The 27003-nt window shown below is 38.8% G+C and overlaps 1 protein-coding gene and 1 pseudogene across 5 annotated transcripts in view; one reads left to right on the forward strand and one right to left on the reverse strand.

Moving 5' to 3' along the window:
• The window catches only part of Efhc2 (EF-hand domain containing 2), a 261879-nt gene that overhangs the window by 117911 nt on the left and 116965 nt on the right, over positions 1-27003 (forward strand). For all 5 annotated transcript variants that reach the window (XM_087189834.1, XM_087189833.1, XM_087189837.1 and 2 more), the window contains one exon: positions 17727-17877. In XM_087189834.1, coding sequence (XP_087045960.1) covers positions 17727-17877 — 151 coding nt within the window. The remainder of the gene's footprint in view (positions 1-17726; positions 17878-27003) is intronic.
• On the reverse strand, positions 468-1702 carry LOC106008400 (ubiquitin recognition factor in ER-associated degradation protein 1 pseudogene; annotated as a pseudogene).

Here is a 27003-nt window from a genome sequence, read left to right on the forward strand (position 1 = left end):
GTTCTTAGGTATATATTTTTTTGAACCTTGGAAAATTTAATAAATTAAAATTGAAAATTACAAAGTGGGGGTTAGGGAACCAGAGAGACATACCTTTTAGCATTTATTCATTCTAACATTTATATTTGGGTTCATCATGGAGTTGTTTTATTCTAGAATAAGTTCACTAAGGAGCCAGTAATTTCTATGTGCTATCAAAATAAAAGTGTGAACTCAACTGGATCAGGTTTTCCTTTTGAAGGGTACTTCTGAAAACAATCAGTATGTAAAATAAAATAAGAAACACCCTTTCTCAAACACTTAAATAGCAGCCAGAGTAGTGAGATAGGGACTATTTATAAAGCACACATCTATTTAAACTCCTTTTTTTCTAGGCCAAAGACAGTGGCTTTGCATATGACCTGGAAAAAGGGAAAATGAAGAAAGAGAAAGAACACCTTGAATGACACTTAATTCAATCCCCTCCACTGGTTTGTTAGAAATTAAGGAACTGTTTTGCTGGGGCAGGAGGAAAGTCCTTGAGCTGAAAGAATAAAGTAGAAGGTGGCCATCTACAGGACATTAGAGATAGCTTTCTCTTTCCCAAAATCAAGCACACACCGTGTTCTGCTGCTCCACTTCCAGGTCAAACTTGGTAATTCTTAGGTAACACTAAACAAACCCTTAAGTAATAGCATTCTCTTGATGATGGTCTCATCCTTGTCAGAGCCAGTAAGTAAAAGCCATTATGTTGCAATTGATTCCTTTATTTTCCAATCAGCCAATAATCTGGACTCAAGGCTTTCTTCCATTTTTTGCGCAATGACTGTCCTTCTGCAGAGAAAGCAACAAATCTGCCTCCAGCTTCATCCTCTTCAACTTTTTTGACCAGTGGACAATGGTCAAAATGATGAAAGTGATCTTACCAAGTTTAAATTCGTAATTAGGAATTCCTCTTTTAATGTCTCCAGGCTTGATTGGGGAGGAACTAGGCTCAACCCCTTTCTTCTTTCCATCTAGTCTATTCCCAGAACCTGAGAAGGCACGGAAGCCTAGCTCTCCAGCACAGCCACTGTGATCAGCTTCATTTTTCTGTCGACTCCTCATGTTGGACTTGTCTTTCGGGTTCTTTGTAGTCCAGAGGAGCATCAAAGTCCACATTCATGTCACACTCAATGATGGACACAGCCTTGTCAGGTTTGGTTTCCATCACCCGTAATTCATAGATCTTCTCATTGTACTTGATGGCAACCACATCCCCAGTGGTCCGACAGGCAAAGTTTCATAGTGCATTTTCTAATACTGCTTTGGGGTTGGTGATATCCAGGAAGTCCGGGCTCTGAGGCTGAAATTTGGAATACGTGGCCACTTGTAGGTTGACACTCTCCACCTGAACCAAGACCCCTTCTTCCAACAGCAAATTCTGCATCATCCAGTGTGGGAGGTAGCAGATGCCCTCATCAGCTACGAATTCCAGCACACCACAGTGTGTCATGCGGTCCGAATTCTTATTGGTCAGTTTGAACAGCATGGGATAGGTAATGTTAAGATGGCTGAGTTGATCGAGGGCTGAAGGCGGCATAGTTATCTTCCCTCCTTTCTCCACATTTGACCTATCATTAGGCCCTGCTAGCATGGACACTGAGAAGCAGCGGTATTGTGTGGAGAAGTGATTCTGGAAGACCCGGGGAATTGGGTGGTCAAATATGTTGAAAGAGAACATTATGGACACCGCTTCACAGACGGTGCTTCGCAGACGATATGAGCCCTTGGGGAGCTCTCTTTACAACCACTATAGCCGCCTTTCTGAAACTCCTCTTAAGTTTATTTATAGCAGTTATTTTCCTTTCACATTCATCTGTCTGTGCTTGTGTCCTTTTTTGCTTTCTACATGTTTTTTTCCTGTCTTTCTGTCTTCTATCTTTGTTGAACCCAGGGCCTTTACACTGTGCTACCTCCCCAGCCCTTTATTGTTTTGTGAGACAGAGTCTCACTAAGTTGCCCAGGCTGGTCTTGAACTTGGAATCCTTTTACCTCAGACTCCCAGAGTGCTGGGATTACAGGCATGTGTCACTGTGTCTGGCTTCTACTTGTTTCTTTATGACAATTTTTTTTTTACTTTCAGAAATTTTCTTTGAACAATTACTGTTTCTAGACTCTGGCAGAATTTCAAAATTATCTCAGTAGTATGAGGAGAAAAAAAAAAAAGTAATCTTTTCCTCCCCCATTGCGGTGTTTCTAGGTGAGACCTCGATAGCAAAAGAGATTATTGAGAAAAACATACCTGTTTATTTAATAAAAGTCTCATGTGACACAGGAACCTTCAGAGTTGAAGGCCCAAAGAAATAGGCTGAAAGTATTCTTACGGATGATAGGAAGACAACAGGGTGTATCTACTGGTAATAAACTGGGGGGAAGTTAGCAAGGTCTGTTTGATCAGTATCTTTTCTGTGTCCCTATGTGACAGTCCTTCCGTCAGAGTTAGGAAGGACACTTGTCACATGAGGGTCTTCTGGGAAAGTCAGGAAAGGTCAGAGAGTGACCTTTCTAGATTAATGGCCTGCTTCAAAGGAGAACTGGGAAGAGGTCAGAAAGACCTTCCTGCTCCTGCTGATTTGTCATATGTTAACAGTACCGTATTTTGGGATGGTGCATCCTGAATCCCATCAATAGCTTAAAAAGAATACTGATCTTCCTTTCCTCTAAAGATTCTGATTTAGGGCAGGTGAGGTGCACACCTATGCTTCCACCCACTGGGGAGGCTGAAGCAGGAGGATCATGAGTTTGAAGCCAGCCTGGAGAAGATGGTGAGACCCTGTCTCAGTATAAAATATAAAAAGGGCTCGGGGTGTAGCTCAGCAGTAAAGCACTTGCCTAGCATGTGCGTGGCCCCAGGTACCACTGGAAAAAAAAAATAATGATTTAGAATTTCAGTAGATTTTGTACTTATTTTTAGTATTGTAAAATTTATCCTCAGCACAATAACTGTTTCTAGTCACGATTGTGAATTCTAGCCATAAGTTTTGTTTGTAGTTATATTAATTTCTAATTGTATTAATTTGTGATCAGTGCCTATATCATATAATTTGTTTTTAAACTTTCTTATTTAAAAAAATTTTTTTTTTGAGATATGGTCTCTCTATGTATTTTAGGCTGGCCTTGAACTCACTATGTAGCCCAGGCTGCCCTCGAACTCATGGTGATCCTCCTGACTCAGCCTCCCAAGTGCTAGGATTACAGGAGTGCATCACCGTGCCCAGCCATTTTTAAAAATTTTCTATAAATTGGGGGCTGGGGATTTAGCTCAGTGGTTCTGCTGCCTGCCTCATAAGCACAAGGTCCTGACGCTGATTCCCAATACTCAAGAGAAATACTTTTTTTCTGTAAATCTACCATGTTTTTTTTTTCTTTTGCACCAGGGATCGAACTTGGGACCTTGCTCTTGCAAGGCAGGTGGCAGAACCATTAAATCCCTGGCCCTACCATTAAGTTTTTTTTTTTTTGTTTGTTTGTTTGTTTTTTGGTACCGGGGAACAAACTTGGGACCTTGCGCTTGTGAGGTAGGCGGCAGAACCACTGAGCTAAATCCCCGGCCCATGACCCTGCCATTATGTATAACAGAGCAATCTTCTATATGTTACATAAAATTTATTATTATTTTGATTCAAAGAATATAATCATGACAGACACTATTGATTTAAAAATAGCTTTTTTTTGGTACCAGGGATTGAACTCAGGACCATGTGCTTTCGAGGCAGGCGGCACTACTGATCTAAATCACTGGCTAAAAATAGCTTTTTTCAAAGAATCAAGCTGATAATATACATGTACCCACTCCTCTATATGATTGTAAACTGATTGTACTGGAAACATATACTACTAAAAAAAATAGAAACAGCTTTTTTTGTTTTGTTTTTAAGATTTTTGAGTCAGGGTGTTGCTGTGTAGTACAGGCTGGTCTTGAACTTACTATGTAATGCACTCTGGCTTTGAACTCATGGCAATCCTCCTGTTGCAGCCTCCTGAGTGCTGGGATTACAGGCATGTGCCACCACGCCTGGCTAAAAACCACCTTTTTTTTTTTTTTTTGGGGTACCAGGGATCGAACGCAGGACCTTGTGCTTGCCAGGCAGGCACAGAGCCACTGAGCTACATCCCTGGCCCTAAAACAAGCTTTTTAAAGAAGAATAAACACCATGAAATGGATATAAATTTTTATTGTTTACTAACCTCCAAGAACATGCATTTATCTTCTATTATGTACGTTCTTTAGTACTTCATCAGTTAAATCAAACCCTTTTTCATAAAATAGAGCCTAAACATTTTATTTTACTTATTTATTTAGTTATTTACCAGGGCTTTCTATATGCTAGGCAAGTGCTCTATCACAGACCTGTGTCTCAAGCCATTCTTTTTCTTTTTTGAGTCAGGGTCTCGCTATGTTGCCAACGCTGTTCTTGAATACTTGGGCTCAAATAATCCTCCTGCCTCAGCCTCCAGTGCCTGGTATCCTAAATGTTTTACAGTTATGATGTTGACCTGTATAAAATGTCAAGCCTTATTGAACATTACAAATGTTTCATCTTTTTTTTCTAACAGTTTCTCTAGAAATTCAGCTATGGATTTTTTTTTTCTTTTTTTTCCCCATTAACTTTATTGGTACATTTTAGGTATAAAATACAGTTACATTCATCATTGGGATCTTGTACCTTTACATGAGTCTCTTGGTTCTTATTTTTTTTTCCCCTTCCCTTGCCCTCCCTTCACCCCCTCCCCCTTTCCCTATTTGCAAAGACCTTGTTTCCATTTTTTTCCTCTTCTCATATATTTTCCTTTCCCTTTTTTCCGTTCCCCTACCCCTCCCAATTCCCCTGCTCTTTTAGACCTTTTCTTCCTGTTACACAATATCAGTTATACATTTTTTAAAGTACAATATGAAGATCTAGGAGACATTACCACAGATTTTACAGAATTTAAAAGGATATGGAAACCATATTACAAAACTCTTTTTTGAAATAAATTTGACAACTTCTAAGAAGTACCTTGGAAGACAAATTAATGAAACTAACTCTGGAGGAAATATAAAATTTGAATAGCACCTATTAAAGTATATTCCTAGCTTGAAAACCTACCTATATGACAATAGCAGGCTCATAAACATTTTAACTGATAAATTATATCAAACAATTAAAGCAGAAAAAAGAAGGAACACTTCTCCCCTCATTTTAGGAAATCAACATTGTGCTAATCCTAAAACTGGATAAAGATAATATTAGAAAAAGTATGAACATAGATAGAAATTTGTTTAACAAAACAAACTATTGGAAGTCAGATCTGGCAGGATGTAGAAAGTGGTTTTGTTATAGGGATGGCAGTGTTGGTTCATCAGCTATGGATTTTTGACAATTAGATGTTTGATTTCTGAGTAATAGTCTTTACTCATGCATTGGTAACACCAACCATCCCATCTTTAAAAATTGCATCTGAGAGATGAGGCTTTTGCTTTAGCCTTATGGCTGCACTGCCCAGCCTGTGAGGCCAAGCTTCTACACACAATTATGTTTTATGTCCGTGCTGCATCAGACAGTAATCATCTTGCTAACATTTTAAGTGAAAATTAGCAAGCCAAATTAAAGCCCAGCTCTTTAGGATATACAGTGGAAAATAAATAACTTAATTGACATGAAAATAGGATTAATTCCTTCCCTGGAAAGCTAATTTGTACCATACACTATTTGCCCATCAAAATGCATTTCCTAGGCCTGGGATTTAGCTCAGTTGTTCTGCCGCCTGCCTCACAAGCGCAAGGTCCCAAGTTCGATCCCCGGTACCAAAAAAAATGTATTTCCTACTGCGTTGAGATTCTTTAGGCTTTTACTGTCAAAAGATTTTGAATTCAGAAATATAAACATTTCCCACCCATTCGGCGCAGAGGAACTGAGGTCCTGAGCAGCATGGGGTCCAATGGCCCTGCCCCTTCGGCGCAGAGGAGCTGCGCCAGTGCCAACGCATGCCCCCACCTCTGACCACTGGCCCAAGCCAGCACTTGGATCCACACCACAGAGGGGTAGTGGGTCACAAAGGACACTGATCTGAGCCCCAGAAGATAAAACAGAAGTGAACAAGAGAAAGAGGGGCTCTCTGAGGCTCCTAGATGAAAATTGATGCCCACTGGAAAAGTTAAAAGAATCTCTGCAATAAAGGCACACCAGACCACAGTACTTGGTAAGTTGGAGGGATCATCACCTCCCATCAGAACCTGGAGTATCTTCAGGGGAAGGGCAGCTTGAACCTGCAGTAGAACCTTGCAGAGTTCAACCCTGCAGGAGGTCAGAGATCTCAAGTTGGGCCTTGCAGGCAGAAATGAACCTGAATCTCAGGGGACAGCTGCTGGCTTTCTGAGACTAATTGACTTACATCTGCACACTCCTGCCCACGCTGTCTAGAGTGACAGCAGAGACATATCCTGAAGTAGGCCCTTTATTTTTATTTTTTATATTCAAAGTAATTTTTTCTTTTTCTTTTTAATATTTTTTCTAATTTTTATCTATTCTTTTATTTTCTCTTCTCAAATTTTTCTTCCTTTTTTCTACTGTTTTCTTTCTCTTTATCACTCTCTCCCCTCCACCTTGTTCTTCATTTCTTTCCCTTTTTATTCCTGTTCCTGTCCTAATTTGAATTTCTTTTTTTCTTACTTTTTAAAAACTTTTCTTCTCTTTTTCCTTCTCTCAATTGTCATTAGTTTTAAAGGAAAGTGAATAGAGTTTCTAGTCTAGCTATTGCTGTTAGGTTGTTCTGTTCTTGTGTTTGTTTTTTCATTCTGTCTTCTCCACCTCTCTTCAACAGCTTTCTAGAGTTTAAATGATCTTCCTGTGCCCTCTGGCCTCACTTCTAACCTTTCCCTATCATACCTATCTATTCCTCCCTCCCCAACTCCTTCTAAGTCCCCATCCCAAAGGGTAAAGTTCCTATATTGAAGAGTTTATTCACTATAGACATATTTTGCGCTGGTCCTCAATTTTGATTTAATTCACATGTTTAAAAGCAATAGATTAAAAACTACCACAAATTGTCATTTTTTAAACTATGCTTGATGCTATTGTTGTTGCTGATTGTATCACTTGGGTTTAGGTGTTGTGACTGATTTAATCAGTTGTCCTTCCTGGTATATGGAAAACAAGGTAGCCTAAGAGTCATTAGAGACTCAAAACCTAAGGGTGAAGTCTGGAAGACACTTCTGAGAAACAATCATTCCATCAAGGTTCTAAATACAAGCAACAAAGATACTTAAAATAAACAATATTGAAGTATTAACCCAGGAATTGAACCAAAAACAGTACCAACAACAAAAATAGAAATGATAAGACACCTAAGCAAGGCACAAAATCAGGCTAACAGTTCACCAGAACCAAATTCCGGGGGAAACGAGATGGAAAAGTCTGTTAATCACTTGGACACCCTGCACTGATGGCACGGGAAATAACAAAACAGATGAATGAAGCTCTAGAAAAATTCAAAAGAGAAATAATTTCCTAGATAACCAGATAGATGGTGAGCAAAATGAAAGACATGATTAGAGACTCTAGAACAGAAACAGATTAAAAAAAATAGATGAGCTCAGGGCCATGATTGAAACCATGAATGCCCAGCATAGGAAAGACATGGAAACCATGAATGCCCAACATAGGAAAGAAATGGAATCTATGAAACAGATTCAGATATCCAGGAGATTAAAAACTCTATTGAGAGGCTGAGGATTTAATGCTCAGTGGTTCCACCACCTGCCTTGCAAGTGCAAGGACCCGAGTTCAATCCCTGGTGCCAAAAAAACCCCAAACAAACAAAAAAACTCTATTGAAAGCATTCACAGCAGAATGAGTGAATGTGAAGACAGAATATCAGATATAGAAGACAGGATTGTGGTCAGTGACTATGAAAAGAGAGATCTCTTAAAAATGGTAAGGGACCATGAGAAATTGATCCAGCAGCTCCTAGACGATGCAAAGAAGAATAATATAAGACTGATAGGAATCCATGAAAAATCAGGAGAAAGTAAAAATGACATAAAAAACTATTCACAGAATTAAAGACAGAAAACTTCCCAAACAAAGCAAAAGAATTTGACATACAGATGAGAGAGCCATATAGGACTCCAACTAGCCATGATCAAAAAAATCTACACCTAGACAGAAAATAATCAAGATCCCTGAAACCTATCAGAACAAAATACTACAAGCAGTTAGAGAAAAGAAACAAATCACATACAAAGGGAAGCCCATCAGAATCACAGCAGACTTTTTAACATAAACCCTCAAGTCCAGGAAAGCCTGGAGTGAGGTATTTCAAGCCCTAAAAGAAAACAGCCTCCAACCTAGACTGATGTGTCCTGCAAAATTATCTTTCAAAATTGATGGAGAAATAAGATACTTCCACAACAAAGAACACCTGATAAATTTCATGAATACCAAACCAGCACTCCAAACAATTCTAAACAATATCCTGGAAAAAGACAATGAAGTTCAGAACTCCATAAGGGCCAACAGAGCAAATCCACCAGGCAAGGCAAGAAATTAAAGGGAGAGGGAGAAAAATAAAAAATAAAAGAGCCCACAACAGGAAAATAACATGAGAAGGATAAGCCAGTACATATTAGTTGTAACCATCAATGTTAATGGCCTCAAATCACTAATCAAAAGAAATAAACTGGCAGAATAGATTAAGAAGCAAAATCCAACAATATGCTGTATACAAGAAACCCACTTAGTTCACAAAGAAATTCATAGACTGAAAGTAAAAGGATGGAAAACAGTTCTCCATGACACAAGAACCCGGAAAAAAGCAGGGATAGCAATCTTATTTGCAGACAAAGTAGATTTCAAAACAAAAGTAATTAAGAGACACAAAAATAGTCACTACATCCTTCTGAAGGGAACAATCCAACAGGAAGAAGTGACATTCATAAATATATATGCACCAAATACTAATGCCCCTAACTATACAAAACAAATATTAATGGACATGAAAGACCAAATAAGCACTAATACAGTTGTAGTTGGGGACCTCAGTACCCACTGTCACAAATAGATAGATCATCTAGACAAAAAATCAACAATGAATTAATAGAAGTGAACCAAGCTGTTGAATAAATGGACTTAATAGATGTTTACAGAGTGTTCCACTGCACAAAATCAGAATATACATTCTTTTCAGCTGCACATGGGTCATTCTCCAAAATAGACCACATGCTAGCTCATAGAACATCTTTAATTAAATCCAAAGGAATTCAAGTTATCCCCTGTATATTATCAGACCATAGTGCAATTAAACTGGAGATCAATAGCATAAGAAACTGCCAAGAACTGCACAAACATATGGAAATTGAATTACATGCTCCTGAAGAACCAATGGGTCACAGAGGAAATTAAAGAAGAAATTAGGCAGTTTCTACAACTAAATGATAATGCCAGTACAACATACAGGAATCTGTGGGCCACAATGAAAGCAGTTCTAGGAGGGAAATTCATAGCAGTAATTGCCCATATTAGGAAAACAGAGTGAGCTCAAATAACCTAATGCTGAACCTTAAGCTCCTAGAAAAAGAAGAGCAAGACAAACCCAAAGCTCATACAATGGAGGAAATTATAAACATCAGAGCAGAAGTCAATGCAATGGAGACTAAGACAACAGTACAAAAAAAATGAATCGTAGAGTTGGTTTTTTCAAAAGAACAAATAAAATCGACAAACCCTTAGCCAACCTCATCAAAAAAAGGAAAGACAAGGTTGAAATTCATGCAATTAGGAATGCAAAAGGTGAAGTCACAACAGATCCAGCACAAATCCAGAGGATCATCAATACCTACTTCAAGAATCTGTACTCATGGGCTGGGGATTTAGCTCAGTGGTTCAGGTGCCTGCCTTGCAAGCGCAAGGTCCCAAGTTTGATCCCTGGTACCAAAAAAAAAAAAAAAAAAAAAAAAGCTGTACTCTACCTGGTACCCCCCCCCCAATCTGTACTCTAATAAAATGGAAAACACAGAAGAAATCGACAGATTCCTAGATACATGTGAATTACCAGAGTTGAACAAAGAAGATATAAAAAGTCTAAACACCACAATTATAATCAGTGAAATTGAAAATACAATTAAAACTTTATCAACAAAGAAAACCCAGGCCCTGATGGCTTCACTGCTGAATTCTACAAGATATTTAGAGAAGATCTAGTGCCTCTACTCTTTAAACTCTTCAATGAAATTGAAAGGGAAGCAGTACTTCCAAATTCATTCCTGGCAGCAAGTGTTACTTTGATTCCAAAACCTGAGAAAGACCCAACTCAAAAAGAGAACTACAGGCCAGTCTCCCTAATAAACATAGATGCAAAAATCTTCAACAAGATACAGGCAAACAGAATACAGAGGGTCATCAAGAAGATCATACACGCTGACCTAGTCGGATTTATCCCAGGGATGCAAGGATGGTTCAACATCTGTAAATCAATAAATGTAATACACTATATTGATAGAGTCAAGGACAAAAACCATATGATCATCTCAATAGATGCAGAAAAAGCATTCGACTAAATCCAACACAGATTCATGATAAAAACTGTACAGAAAATTGGAATAGATGGTCTTTATCTCAAGCTAACAAAGGCTATCTATGAAAAACCAAAAGCCAACATCATACTAAATGGTCAGAAACTGAAAACCTTCACGCCAAAATCAGGAAAAAGACGAGGATGTCCACTATCACTACTCCTGTTCAATATAGTTCTGGAAAGAGCCACAGCTATTAGACAAGAGAAAGAAATAAAAGGAATAAAGATAGGAAAGGAAGAAGTTAAACTCATTATTTGCTGATGATATGATACTCTACATAGAAGACCCCAAAAAACTCTGCCAAAAGACTTCTAGACTTAATTGACAGATTCAGTAGAGTAGTTGCATACAAGGTAAACACTCAAAAATCAATTGTCTTGTACACAAAGAACAGACTCACTGAGAGAGAAATTAAGTAAACACTTCCTTTCATAATAGCATCCAAAAAATGAAATATCTAGGAATCAATCTAACAAAGGAAGCAAAATGCCTCTACATTGAAAACTATAGCACTTTGAAAAAAGAGATTGAAGAGGATATAAGAAAATGGAAAGACATCCCTTGCTCCTGGGTAGGAAGAGCCAACATAATGAAAATGGCCATACTTCCAAAACTGCTATACAGATTCAATTGAATCCCGATTGAAATCCCAACAGTATATTTCATAGAGCTAGAGAAAACAATCAAAAAATTCATTTGGAACCAGAAGAGACCTAGAATAGCAAAACCAATTCTAGGCAACAGAGACATGGCTGAGGGTATCACAATCCCCAACTTGAAAGTATACTACAAAGCTACTGTGATAAAAAACAGCATGGTACTGACAAAGAAACAGACCCGTGGATCATTGGAATAGATTAGATGATACAGAAACAACTCTAGATATACTTGGCTACCTCCTCTTTGACAAAGGAGCCAACCATCCTCACTGGAGGAAAGATAGTCTCTTTAAGAAATGGTGTTGGAAAAACTGGATTTCAACCTGTGAAAGATTAAAACTAGACACCTATCTTTCACCATGCACAAGACTAAAGTCGAAGTGGATTAAAAATCCAGATATTAAAACAGGAACACTAAATTTGCTGGAAGATGAGTCAGGTTGAACTCTTGAAGACATAGGTTAAGATTTCATGAAGAGATCCTCAGTAACAAGGGAGCTAGCAGAAAGAATCAACAAGTGGGATATCATATTAAAAAGCTTCTGCACTGCAAGAGAAACCACCAACAGAGCTAAGAAACAATCTACAATGTGGGAAAAAGTTTTTACCAGCTGTTCATCAGAGAAAGGTTTACTGTCTAAAATATATAAAGAACTCAAAAAAATCAGACCCCCCCAAATATAAAGATCTGATTTAAAAATGGGCATCTGAAATGAACACACATTTCTCATTCAAAAAAAGACACACAGACCAAAAAGACAAAAAAAGCAGCAAATAAACATATGAAAAAGTGTTTAACATCACTGGTTATTCGAGAGATGTAGATGAAAAGAACACTGAGATTCCACCTCACCCCAGAAAGAAAGGCTGACATCAAGAAATCAACAAATGGTGGGGCTGTGTGGAGAAAGGAACTCTTCTCCATTGTTGATGGCAAGGCATACTGGGCAACCACTATGGAAATCAGTATGGAGGAACCTCAAAAAACTAGGATTAGAGGTCTCATTTGACCGAGCTATCCCTGTGCTGGATATCTTTCCAAAAGAATTAAACGAATCATAGCACAGCGATATATGCACACCCATGTTTATGGCGGCACAGTTCTTAAAAGCTAAAACTTGGAAACAGTCCAAATACCTATCAACTGGAGACTGGATAAAGAAAATGTGGTTTTTCTATAAAATGCAGTACTACTTAGTCATAAAAAACGAGAAATTAGAGACTTTTATAGCTAAATGGATGCACATTGAGGCCATACTCTTAAGTGAAATTAATAGGACAGACATGTGTAAATACTGAGTAGTTTCTCTGGTGTGAAAAGCTAAAAGTGTAAATAAGGCTCAAATGGTATAATTGATAATGTGATATACAAAGAAAAGTTCTAAAGGAGTAGGGAAAGTGGAGAGGGTAGGGGTAAAAAAAGAAGGGAAAAGAAAAAATATGAGGTGCAACCACTGTGGAAATCAGAATGGAGATACCTCAAAGAACTAGGAGTGGAAGTCCCATTTGACCCAGCTATTCCCCTGCTGGGTATCTTCCCCAAAGAATTAAAAGAATCATAGCACAGTGATATATGTGCACCCATTTTCATAGCAGCACAGTTTGTAATAGCTAAAACTTGGAAACAGCCCAAATGCCCATCAACTGGAGACTGGATAAAGAAAATGTGCTTTTTAAAAATAAAATGGAGTACTACTCAGCCACAAAAAACGAGAAATTAGAGACATTTATAGCTAAATGGATGCACATTGAGGCAATACTCTTAAGTGAAATAAATAGGACACACCACGTGTAAATACCGAATAGTTTCTATAGTGTGACAAACTGAAAATGTACATAAGGACTAAAAGGTACAATAGATAATGTGAAATAGGAATAAAAGGGGCAAAGGGGAAGGGGAAGTGGGAGGGGTACGGGAAAGGAAAGAAGCGAATGGAATTAATATGAGAAAATGAAAAAAAGGAAACAAAGTCTTTGTAAGTAGGGAGGGATGGAGGGGTTGAAGGGAGGGCAGGGGAAGGGGAAAAAAATAACCAAGAGAGTATGTAAAGGTGCAAATTTCCAATGATGAATGTCATACTGTATATCTAAAATGTACCAAGCCGGGGATGATTTAGCTCAGTGGTTTCACCGCCTGCTGCGCAAGCGCAAGGTCCCGAGATCAATCTCTGGTACCAAAAAAAAAAGGATATACTGTTAAAAAAAAATTACCATGGGGACAAAAAAAAAAAGAAGCCATAGAAGAGGGATAGAAAATTGAATTCCAGGGAAGGGATTCGCCATGCTATATGGCAGTCAAAATTGTAGTTTAAAAATGCATAGTTCATTTGTGTTAATAGTCCTTCCAGCTGATGAAATTATAGGCGTATTAAAGAATTAAACCTACTTTTGCCTGAATAAAAAAAATAAATATGAGAAAAGGAAAAAAATGGAAACAAAGCCTTTGTAAATAGGGAGTGGTGGAGGGGGTGAAGGGAGGGCAGGGGAAAGGGAAAAAGAAGAACCAAGATATATCATGTAAAGGTACAAGATCCCAATGAGGAATATAACTATATTTTATACCTAAAATGTACCAATAAACTTAATGAGAAATATAAACATTTGAAAATTTTCCTTTATAGCTAATTAATTTCATATTTTATATCCTCTAAGCTAAGATCAAAGCACCATATTCCTCGGGGACCAGGCAAGTAACCTTGTATAATAGCGCCAGGCCTGCAGAAGCCTGTGTGGAACCAAAGATTACACACCTTGCCAAATGAAGTTTAGGTCTCATTGTCAAGAACACTGCAGCCAGTGAAGTCTGCTAGGCCTGTGTTTATCCAGTCTCTTGTGGGCTTATAAATTGCATCCTTTTGTCCTAAGTATATTTCTACAAGTTTTCATTTCTATTTCATTTTAGGTTCTTTTTTTTCCTGAATTTTGCTATATCCAAGTCAAATGTGATTTAAGCCATTTGTCTTTGATATTGCTTTTTTTTACGATTGCTTTTAATGTCTTTAGTGTCTCTTCACATTCTACTTTGCCATATTTTAGAATTTCTTTTTTTTCCTCCTATTTTTATCACTATCATTGCTTTGTATCTTTCATGGTGGAGTTTGGCAGTCCTATATTCTCATGAGACTAGAACATGAAATACCAGTTGATCCCTTTTCTGCACATATTGAAGCTCAGCCTAAAATAATGTCTTTTTATTCCCCTTTATTTCCACTTAGCATCTCTCCTCTTTGAAGCATCATTTAACTGGCAAATAGTTGGGTGATTATATCCATGACAATTGTCAACTGACCTATACTGGTTTAGTTATTCACAAATTATTATCAGTAGCAGTCAACACATAGGAATGGGTGAGAAATATTCTCTTCATACTTTCCTCCTACCTGATTGCAATAAAAAAAAAGCCTCAAATTGAAAACTCCCTATGTTGAAAGCGTAACGAAGCCCTAGCTCTGTTTTCTCTTTTCTTTATTTCTTTCCTTCCTTCTTTCCTTCCTTCCTTCCTTCCTTGTTTCCTTCCTCTCTCTCTCCCCCCACCTCCCTCCCTCTCCCCCCTCTCTCCTTTCTCCCCTCCCCTCCCTTCCCCTTCCCTTCCCTTCTCTCCAGGGTTTCACTATGGCCCTCAGGCTTTTCTTGAACTCACTATATAGCCCAGCCTGGCCTTGAACTCATGGTGAGCCTCCCGAGTGCTGGGATTACAGGTGTGTACCACCATGCCTGGCTAGCTCTTTGATGTTCCAACACCCTCCCTCACTTTTTTTTTTAATTGAGGTGTAATTCATATAACCTGAAATTTACCTTTTGATTGATTGACAGACTGGGGATTGAACCCGGGGTCTTCACACTGAACTGTTATCTCCAGTTGTCACCCCCGACCCCCGCTTTAAATTTTTTTTCTTTTAAATTTTGAGACAGGATTTTACTAATTTGCCCAGGCTGGACTCAGAATCCTGTGATTATAGGTGTATGCCACCATGCCTGGCTAAAATCACCATTTTAAAACATCCAGCACAATTCAGTGTCTAACATCGTTCTGGTAATTGAGGTAAAATTCACATAGCATAAAGTTCACAGTCATTTTAAAGTGAGCAATTCAGTGACATTTAACATATTCATAATGTTGTACAACTATTACTTCTATCTAGTTGCCAAAACATTTTAGAACAAAACAAAATACCCTGTACCCATCTGGTAGCATCTTACCTGAAATGTTTGTTCTATAAAAATTTAACTGCTGCTGAAAAATGTTCCCCAAAGTCTCACATGTTCAGAGGTGGGCCATTTGGAAGGTGGTTAGCTCTTGAGGGCTCTAATTTCTTCATTGGGCCAATCTGCTGATGAGATTTAATTTGATGGCGTATTGGGCAGTAATGGAAACTTAGGAGGTAGAGACTAGTTGAAGGTGTGACTAGTGGTGTGACCTTGGGGACTATATCTTGTGCCTTCCCTCTTTCTCTGTGGCTCTTTCCTTCTCACTCTGCTTCCTGGCTCTCACAATGAGCAGCTTTTCTCTGGTAGGCCCTTATGCCATGATGTCTTTTCCTCAGCACTGGACTAGAACTAATGGAACCAACCAACTATGGACTGAAACGTCTGAAACCATGAGCCCAAATACAGCTTTCTTCCTGAAAGTTGGTTTACATCAGATAGAGTATTTCATCACAGCATTGAAAACCTAGCACTAGGGGTTTAGCTAAACTAATTGGAGTCAGGCCAGATGAATTCCTCAAGAAAGCCACTGAACATAGGCCCATTTGGGGGTGAAGGCAAAGGTGCCATTTTGAGAGGTATGGATTCCTGGGCTCACCATATGCTTAGAACCTGTTACTGTAAGAACAGTGCCTGGTGAATATCAGTAACTGATCTGTGCATTTTGAATACAGTCATTTCACTAAGACTAATTTCTAACATTTTTTTTTGGTTCGGGGGGATTGAATTCAGGACCTTGCGCTTGCGAGCCAGGTGAGGGCACCACTGAGCTAAATCCCTGGCCCTTTTGTTTTTGTTTTCTGAGTCAGGATCTTGCTATATAGTCCAGGCTGGCCTTAAATTCACTATGTAGCCCAAGGGGGCCTCAAACTTGTGGCGATCTTCCTGCCTCAGCCTCCCGAGGGCTGGGAGTACAGTTGTGCACCACCCTGCCCAGGTGTAACATCAATTTTTTTGTAATTAACAGATTTTTGTGTTGATCATTCATTTTGTTAGAAATATGGGCTTCTGATAGAAATTTACTGAACAGTCTTGGAATGTATATAGAGGGAAGATTCATATGCATAATGTCCATGTTGAATAAACTTGGAGTTATATGTTCAGTTAACCTTTTTTATTGGTGTTACATTTTAGATATACATAATGATAACATTATAGGGAATTTGTACCTGTATATGATATATATTGCTTCTTTTTTTTCCCATTCCCCTTCCCTCCCTTTAACCCATGATTAATTTTTGCAACTTCTATTATAAAAGCTGATTAAAACTGATAGGCAAAGTGAATATTTAAAGGGATCTCAAGGAATCTGTGCCCTAGGTCAAGCAGGAAATCGTAGCATAAATCCTGTTCCCACACTTGTCCTCATTACCATGTCCTCCTCAGTGTGTGAGCAGATTGCCCTGTGGAGAGTGATTTCAAAGGTTAAATATTACTTTTATACCACATGGCACCTAAACACAAGACCATTTCAACTGGTCTTTATGAGGAGGCAGACAGTCACGTGCATCAACGTGGAGGAAAAAGGACTTGTGTTTTACTTGCTGAGTGCAATGTTTTCCACTGTAGTTAAGGGATTTTTCAAGGATATATATATTTTTTGTTAGCGGGGATTGAACTTGGGACCTCGAGCTTGTGAGGCAGTAGCCGGAACCACTGAGCTAAATTCCCAGCCCTCAAGAATATTTTGACTGTTATTTTTACCATAATGGTGTTTGGACACCCCCCCCCCCAACCCCCACAATGCAAGATGGACCTGACTTTTTGAAGTTCCCAGAGAAGTATAAAGTGGAGTCTCTATGCTTTAGGAAAATTACAGATTTGCCTGTTTAGATTGCCTCATGGTAAACAATCAGTAGGATGGAGAGTCAGTTTAATTTTATGCCAGAACCAAGTAGCTTTGTGTTATTTTTAATGGGAAAAATGACAAAACTAACATTCATTGTGTGAGAAAGACTATTTTGTTTCTCTAACTCATATATTTAGAATTCCACTGTAAAATTCCACAGACAGACTTGTTCAATTTATGGTAGGTCTGAATGATGGATTTATTGCTTGAATATAATTTCCTTGTTCTAACCAGACAGTAATGAAAGTATAATAATCTTTATATATCGTAACCTAGATTGTGTATCCATCCACATGGCTGATGTATAAAATGTCTCCTTGAAAAAAATTCCCATACCTTTTTTCTTTATACTAATAAAAAGTATATGAACAGTTGCTTTATTGATTTTAAGTTTGTTGGATTTTTTTTTCATAGTTTCTAATTGTGACTCTGACAGGTTCTATGTTTTGATGCCTATTTGGAAGACAAAGTGCGTGATAAAAGCCAAGAAATATATAGGATCAGATTCTATAAAATCTACTTCTACCCCGAAGATGACACAATCGAAGTATATGAACCTCAAGTGAAAAATAGCGGACTGCCTCAAGGTATCTATTTAAAAGCAGCATTATGGTTATTTAACTTCTAACTCTTGCCATTATATACTATCTTTCTTTAGTTTTTTAAAAGCCCTCATACTAATACTTAGGTATCTAACTTGTTGGCACTGGTGAATATAAACATGCTGCTAGTGTGTAGTTAGTGTTAGTGACTGATCAGCTTCCTATACCCCACAGTCAATATTGGCCATTTCTCTCACTCCTCTATGGCACGGTATGTCTTTTCGAATGCTGCTGCAGTATAAACAGACACTCTTGTGTCTTTGACCTTGTCCTCAAACCTTTGTTCTCTTTGCCCTGGCTAACTGGCTTCTTTTACAACACCCTCAGGGCAGAAGAGGAAGCTGTTTTTTTCTGCCACTTCAGACTGGTATTCTCTCTTTCTTCTTGAATTTCTTGTCTTTTGTTTCAGCTGCCTTCACCTCATCCTCATACCTGTTAACTAACACCATTTATGGTGATTAACCAAACCTCAGTTGTACCTCAGCAGAGTCTTGTTTTGTACCCTATGTATGCTGGTCATCTTTACCTGTACTGTGCTTTAGGCTGATAAGAATTAGCTCTGTGGCCAACAGAGAACTCAGTCCTAGGCTATATTAGAATATGCTGGATATTAAGGGAGCGAACTGACTGAATTCTGGATGCTGTTTGGGGACAGTGAGTATAAGGATGAAAGGACTGAAAATTTTTTTAAAAATGAATTTTATTGGTACATTTTAGGTATACAATATAATGACATTCATCATTGGAAATTTGCACCTTTACATAATCTCTCTTGGTTCTTATTTTTTCCCCATTCCCCTGCCCTCCCTTCCTATTTACCTTCAACCCCTCCATCCCTTCCTATTTATAAAAACTTTGTTTCCTTTTTTTCATTTTCTCATATTAATTCCATTCCCTTCTTTCCTTTCCCCTACCCCTCCCACTTCCCCTTCCCCTTTGCCCCTTTTATTCCTATTTCACATTATCTATTATACCTTTTAATCCTTATTTACACTTTCAGTTTTTCACACTAGAGAAACTATTCGGTATTTAGACATGTGTGTCCTATTTCACTTAAGAGTATTGCCTCAATGTGCATCCATTTAGCTATAAATATCTCTAATTTCTCATTTTTTATGGCTTAGTAGTACTCCACTTTATTAAAAAAAACCACATTTTCTTTCTCCAGTCTCCACATGATGGGCAATTGGGCTGCTTCCAAGTTTTAGCTGTTACAAATTGTGCTGCTATGAACACGGGTGTGCATATATCACTGTGGTATGATTCTTTTAATTCTTTGGGGAAGATTCCAGCAGTGGAATAGCTAGGTCAAATGGGATTTCCAGTCCTCGTTCTTTGAGCTGTCTCCATACTGATTTCCATAGTGGTTGCACCAGTCTACACTTCACCAGCAGTGGAGCAGTGTTCCTCTTTCCCCACAGCCCCGCCAGCATTTGTTATTGGTTGATTTCATGATAGCAGCCATTCTTTCTGGGGTGAGGTGTTTTCATTTGCGTCTCTCGAATGACTACTATTTCTACGTCTTTGTCTGAGAAATGTCTGTTCATTTCAGATGCCAATTTTTGGATTGGGTCTTTAAATTTAGGAAGTCTGATTTTTTAAAGTTCTTTATATATTCTACATTGTAGACCTTTGTCTGAGGAAGAGCAGGTGAAGATTTTTTCCCACATTGTGGGTTGTCTCTTCACACTGTTGGTGGTTTCTCTTGCTGTGCAGAAGCTTTTTAATAAGAAAAGATCCCACTTGCTGATTCTTTGTGCAAGTTCACGGGAAACTGAGGTTTTGTTCATAAAATCTTTTCCTACACCAATGTCTTCAAGAGTTCTACCTAACGTCTCTTATAGCCGGTTCAGTGTTTCTGTTTTATTATGTAGATCTTTAATCCATATTGATTTTAGTTTAGTGCATGGTGAGAGATATAGGTCTAGTTTTAATCTTTGGCAAGTTGAAACCCAATTTTTTCACCATCATTTGTTAAAGAGGCTATCTTTCCTCCAGTGAGGGTGTTTGGCTCCTTTATCGAAGATGAGATGGCTGAGTGTGTCTGGAGTTGTTTCTGCATCTTCTAATCTGTTCCACTGGTTCTCATGTCTGTTTCTTTGCCAGTACCATGCTGTTTTTATCACAGTAGCTTTGTAGTACAGTTTCAAGTTGGGGATTGTGATACCCTCTGCCATGTCTTTGTTGCCTAGTATTGCTTTTACTATTCTAGGTCTCTTCTTGTTCCAAATGAATCTTTGGATTGTTTTCTCAAGGTCCATGAAGTATGCTGCTGGGATTTCAATTGGGATTGCATTGAATCTATATAGCAGTTTTGGAAGTATGGCCATTTTCACTATGTTGATTCTTCCTACCCAGGAGCAAGGGATGTCTTTCCATTTTCTGGTATCCTCTTCAATCTCTCTTTTTAGAGTGCTATAGTTTTCAGAGAAGAGGTCTTTGATTTCTTTTGTTAGGTTGATTCCTAGGTATTTCAGTTTTTTGGATGGTATTGCGAAAAGAATTGTTTTCCCTATTTCTCAGGGAGTCTCTTATTCGTGTAGAGTAAAGCTATTGATTTTTGTGTGTTGAGAAAGGACTGAAAATTGTCACGTGCCAGAATAAATAGTGAAAAGGGATATTTGTCTATAAAGGGAAGACAGATGTGCCTGAAAATGTCTTCACATATCTAAAGGCATGTCGTGGGGGGGGGGTGACCTTATTTTCTGTATCCTTATGGACTCTATCTAGGGATCAGAATTCAGGTCACTGTCAGGTTTGTAGCAGAGAGCTGCTAGAAGTTGTAATGGTCTTAGGTGGAGTTGGAGGTGGATTCTGTTATAGGGTTGAGGAGTGGAGTCACTTATTTGTTCACTGGTCTAGATGGATGCCCCTGGGACGTGGTGGTTCAGATGTGCTTAACTAATAGCTTGGTAGAGGCATTGGAGAAGAGTTAAGCATTTGGTGGTTGGTGTAAGTGACCTTCTAGAGTCCTTTGTTTGCCGAGGACCGGTAATTCTTGGGTGAGATTTTTTTTTTCTTGTCTTTTGGAATATTGTTACTTCCAATATCTCAGACTCTGAAATTGCCTTCTCTGATTGCAATCTCCATTCCATTTACTTTCCCCATTTGCTCATATCTACTGAGCATCCCTGTTCTTTACTCTCCCAGCAAAACATCCTGAACATACCTATGTCATTTTGTCCCTCTTACTACCAGCTAACTCATGGTCCTCTCATCTCTTTGCTGGAGGAATGAAACAGTTGCCTACTGTGGTCTCCCTGCTTCCATTTCTGCTCCTTCTACAGTTTGTTTTCTCTGTGTTGTCTAAGATACTACCTTGTTGCAGTAATGGCCTCCATGAAGCATTCATGCAGGTTCTCCAAGAGGCCATAGAAGACAAGGCTCGTGGGCCAAATTAAATTACACGATTCACACCGTAGATTAAAGTAATGGAAACCACAGCAACAGTTGGAAGTGTAGCTCAGTGGTGGAGCACTTGTCTAGCATGTGCATGGCCCTGGATTCATCCCCAGCACCTGGGGGGAGAAAAGAAAAACAAAACTATACAGCAAGAAGCAAGGCGAAAGAGACAGAACAGGTTTCTACACTTTGGACCAAATTCAAGTGTGTGGAAAGACCACACTCCTGAATTCTGGGCAATGGGCCTCTCTCTCTGTTTCGCTAGCTTTAACTTTGAAAAGTGTGGTTTGGAGCCCAAAATTGAGGGTCATGGAAGGAGAACTACAGACAGATAGGGCCCTGGGCCAAGGGCACACACTTACTGTATTGCAGAGCTGCAGGACTGAGTGTGCCTGGCCCCAGCTGTAGCTTGCCAGTGAGCCTGCAGAATAGTCATGGGTTTTGTTTGTGTTTCTTGGACAGAGGATACATGGGGCCAGAATGGGTGTTGCCAATGACTGAGTGGCCGAATTAAGGCCTCATAAATATTGAGTACTCATGAATATTTAGTGTCTCTTGTATATTTAGTGTATCATGAATATTTAGAGCCCAGGTGCCCTATGTACATTTAATACCTACTGAAAATTCATTATCTCTTGGTCCTTCTACCCTTCCTTTTGATGTTTAACACACACATCTTGCTTACTATCTCTTATTTAATGAATCTTATGGTTTCTGTCCATGCTGAATACACTTTTTGCTTGTTAACCACTTACTTAGGCCTGATGCCTCCGTAGATATATACCACAATGAGGTAGAAACAGGAATTTGAGGCCAGGGGCCCCAGACAGAAAGGTTGTTATGCATTCTTATTCAGTGTGCACAAGGACTCCCTGCAATGTTCATGAGATTGAAGTTTTTCTTACAGTTTCTCTCCATTGTATCTGGTGCTTGGGATGATCAACTTGGAGCCAGTCAGCATTGCTAAAAAGTGTTTATTGAACACCTAGTGTGTGCCATGCACTATGGTGGACTTTGGGAAAGTGAACACCTGGACTAGGACCCATCATAACCCTATCTTCTGGAATGTACAGGCTAGTAGGTTGGAGAGGACAGAGAGTATGGTGACTAGTCAGGGAGTTTTACAGTTTTTTGGGCTAGAAATGGTGAATGTACAAATGAGTAAGAATAGAAAGAAGGGGAAGGCTTTAAGAGACATGTGGTTGGTAGTTCTTATCCAGTTGATAGTTCTTATCCAGTGATTAAATATAGAGAGTAAGGAAAGAGACCATCCCTTAATGACCATCTGAAGTTGATACTGCCCTTGTCAGCTTTACTGAAAAAGGAAACATGCGTAGGAAGGTGATTTGTACCATCTGAATTTGATTTATAGTTTGGGGATTGAACTCAGGGCCTTCTGCATGCTAGGCAAGGGCTTTACCACTGAGCCACTCCCCCACCCCATTCCACCTGAATCTTAACAGATTGCTAAGAGGTCTCTGATCAAGGGGGTGGTGATACCTTTGTAAAGGCCAGGAGTAGAGAACATGAAACAGGATTGGGATTTGTTCTGTGGTGTGTATGTGATGAAGTCTTTGGAGTGTTTGGACAGCTTCATGGTGATGTCCACCAGGCAGTTGGAACCTTGGGATGTGTTTTCAGGAAAAAAATCTAGGCTGGAGATAGCCATGGAGATAGTCTAGGGTGGGAGGAAAGCCATTGTGCACAGAGGAAGAGGATTCAATTTAGTGTCTCTCCTGGTTTTGCTATTTGGAAGGAGATGGTGAGGTTTGATATGAAGAGGCAATCAGTATGAGCTGTCCTCATTGCATTGTTCTTTGTGTTTTAACTCCCACACTATCCACCACTGTCATTTTATTTGGAGAATTCACAACAGAATGGTAAGCAAATCTGAAATATGAAAATGCCTTAACATTTTAGAAAAGGTTTTCACAAACTTTAAGGTTAAAAGTGTGACATCATATTTTGTAAAGGGACAAGCAGTTTTAGACTTTTTGGGGTCATTTTTTAACACATATAAGACAGTTTGTAAAGATTGACAAGAATGTACTAGAAAAGTGTTATTTAAGACCAGAAAGAGAAAATTACAACTTTTCATTTCTGTGAGTATCTGTTTTACTTAAGTGTATTTGGTTAGGTGCGTAACTGTATTACTTCAGCAAAAATTACTTTCTTACAGCTTTTCACTTGAATACTTGCTCTCCTATTCTCTAACCAAGCTTTGCTTACTTTTGGGTCACTTTCCTCACCATGACACCAAATTTGCCTAAATGTGGTCAGAAGATCACAAGATATCCCAAACCTTAATTACATTATTATTATTATTATTACTTTTAAAGAGAAAGCTCATATTTCTGTAGTTCATTGGCCTCTGTCCAGTTTACTTTTGTTTTATAAAACTATCTAAAAAGAGACATGAAAGGCAACCTCTAGGAGGATCTTGGGAAAGGTTCTTACTAAGAGTTCAGTTCTCACAACCTGTTGATTTCAAGTCTTACAAAGGCAGATTCCAAAGGAAATTTGAAGATAGTCATAATGATGTACTTGAAAATTATGTGTATTTATTCATAAAGACTCAGAAAAAGAAGCCCAAGTAAAAGACTCCTTTAAAGTCTCTGGAATTTCTGATTGACTTACTGTGGTCAGGACATTTCCTTGTATGAAGGTGCAGCTCAAGGGTCATGGTTAAAATAATGACATTGAATTTGTCAGCAGAGTGGAGAAACCTGGAAGGCTGTAGGATATCATGTTGAAAGCAAACATAAATAACCACTCTGTCATCAAGATCAGTTTAGAAAGAAACCTGTCTCTTGAAATATTTAATATGATGATTCTTGTTAAGATCTATTTGGACAGTAGTTTCAAAAATCATTAAAACATCTACTTCAGGCTTTCCTAAATTAAGTGATTGGGAAAAAAAAAACAAACTTAATGAGCCAGTGGTTCAGATCTTGGAGGATGGGGTGGCAATGTTTTTGTCAGTCATGTCTTGAGTAGCCTGTGCCTACCTTTCATGTACTCATGGGCCCTGCGATGAGGTTAGGGGGTCAGGTGTACATGCTGTGCACTGATGGTATGTGTGTGCCTGTCATTTCACAGGGTTTCGGTATTTCCCAAAGAACTGGGAAGCTATATGTGCCTGTTTCTTGTGGACCTGCCCATTCAGAAATCAGTACAATTGGATGAATTATACCCCTTCTCCATTTTAGTTGTCTTTATTATTTTTTTCCATTTAGTTTATTGGTACATTTTAGTATACAATACAGTTACATTCATCATTGGGATCTTGTACCTTTACATGATATATCTTGGTTCTTATTTTTTCCACCCTTCCCCTGCCCTCCCTTCACCCCCTCCACCCTTCCCTGTTTACAAAGACTTTGTTTCCATTGTTTCCTTTTTTCATATTTTTTCTTTTCCCTTCTTTCCTTCCCCCTACCCCTCCCACTTCCCTTACTCTTTTTGACCTTTTCTTCCTATTTCACAATATCAATTATACATTTTGATTCTTATTTACACTTTTAGTTTTTCACACGAGAGAAACTATTCAGTATTTACACGTGTCCTATTTATTTCGTTTAAGAGTAGAGCCTCAGTGTGCATCCACTTAGCTACAAATGTCTCCAGTTTCTCATTCTTTATGACTGACGTGGGTTTTTTTAATAAAATGGAGTACCAGTCAGTCACCCAGTCTCCAGCTGATGGGCACTTGGGCTGTTTCCAAGCTTTACCTATTACAAACTGTGCCGCTATAAACATGGGTGAGCATATATCACTGTGGTATGATTCTTTTAATTCTTTTGGGAAGATACCCAGTAGAGGAATAGCTGGGTCAAATGGGACTTCCAATCCTAGTTGTTTGAGGTATCTCCGTATTGATTTCCATAATGGTTGCACCAGTCTACACTCCCACCAACAATGAAGAAGGGTTCCTTTCTCCCCACAACCCGCCAGCATTTGTTATTGGTTGATTTCTTGATAGCAGCCATTCTTTCTAGAGTGAGGTGGAATCTCAGCTTTGTTTTCATCTGCATTTTAGTTGTCTTTATTATCATGTAATTGCTTTTTCAGGGTGGAGGAGTTTGGGATAAGCCAGAAATAAGAGGCTTCCATTAGCACAGTGTAAAAATAGACATTCAGTTATATGCAGCTTCTTATCAGAGCAATATTTTAAAATATATTTCAATATTTATAATTTCTTATTGGAAAAGAGATTTATGTGTATTATGAGTCAAGTAAGTCACTGTTGCAATTTTAATTTTGTGTGCAGAAATCACTAGTTTTTGAGTTAGATGTGTTCTATTCATAGAATTTATTGCTTTTCTGCTAGATTGTAGTTAAAACAATTTTATATCAGGCCAAGAGTGTCAGAGGCAAACCCAGTAGTTTTACCCCTAATTGTCTAACAGAATTATTGTCAGTCCAGTACTTTATTACTGAGTCCAAACTAATCTGTACTAAAGAAAAAAAAAAGATAACAATTAGAAACACACCAAGATTTCTGTTTTGGGGGGGGGGGGTTGGTACTGGGGATCGAACTCCGGTCCTTATGCTTGGGAGGCAGGCGGCGGAACCACTGAGCCAAATCTCGGCCCACACCAAGATTTCTGGCATGGTCTGTCCCACTTGCTCTCAATTGGAAGTGATCACCAGAATCTCCTACTCCACCCCAGAACTTTTTGTTCTACAGGCCTGGTGTCAAGAACTGGCTTTTCCATGATTCTTGGTACATCCTTGGTTAAGAACACTGATCTTCAATAATGACTTGTTTTGGCTCTTCAATTGGATGGTATTTCTTTCCCTTTTTTTAAAAATTTTTTTAATACACTGAGATAATTTTTTTTTTTTTTGGTACGGGGGATTGAACTCCGGTCCTTGCGCTTGCACAGCCGGTGGTGAAACCACTGAGCTAAATCTCCAGCCCCGACGCTGAGATAATTTATCTGATTGAAGCCCACTGTGGTGGAACATGCCTAATTCCAGCCGTCATTTGTATATCATTCATCCATACTGGACATATACACTATCTAAGTACTGTATCTCATAAAGTGAAAGAGGTGTAGCAGTCCGGTTGGTAGATAAAATAGAAGATGCCCAGTTAAATTTGCATTTCAGATAAGCAGTGGTGGAGTTTTTAGTATAACTGTGTTATGGCTTGTGTCTAGATGTACCCCCAAAGCCTCAGGCAGTCATGGGGGAGCTTTTCGAAGGTGACTGGTTCTAGAGTGTGTGGTGCTGGGATCAAGGGTGTGTGATTACTAAGTCAGTTCACTGATTGATTTGGCATAGTTCTGGCTAGGTTTAAGGTTGTGGGTGTGACACCCACCCTAGGGCAGGTAGCCTGCATAAAATATAAGAGACAGAAAGAGGGTTTATGTGCTCTTGCCTGCCTGCTTTCTGTGGACCATTTCTCCTCTGTGATGCCATCTCCTCTACCTTGCCACCCCCCTTGGAGCCAGCCAACTCCAGACTGAAACGTCTACAAACTGTCACACAAATAAATCTTTCCTCCTTTAACTTTGGGTGTCAGATATTTTGTCTCAGCAATGAGAAAAATAAGACAAACTGTCCTAAATATTGCATGGAAAATACTTACAGTAAAAACTTACTCATTTTTCATGAAATTCAAAAGTCCCTGGGCATCCTATATTTGTCAGCTTGCTAAATATAGCAACTCTGAAGGGTAGACATTGGGGAGGCAATAATTAC

Source organism: Heterocephalus glaber, unplaced genomic scaffold, assembly GCF_053883595.1.
Source record: "Heterocephalus glaber isolate CG9 unplaced genomic scaffold, H.glaber_assembly_v1.0 deba00001547, whole genome shotgun sequence".
Taxonomy (NCBI): Eukaryota; Metazoa; Chordata; class Mammalia; order Rodentia; family Bathyergidae; genus Heterocephalus; species Heterocephalus glaber.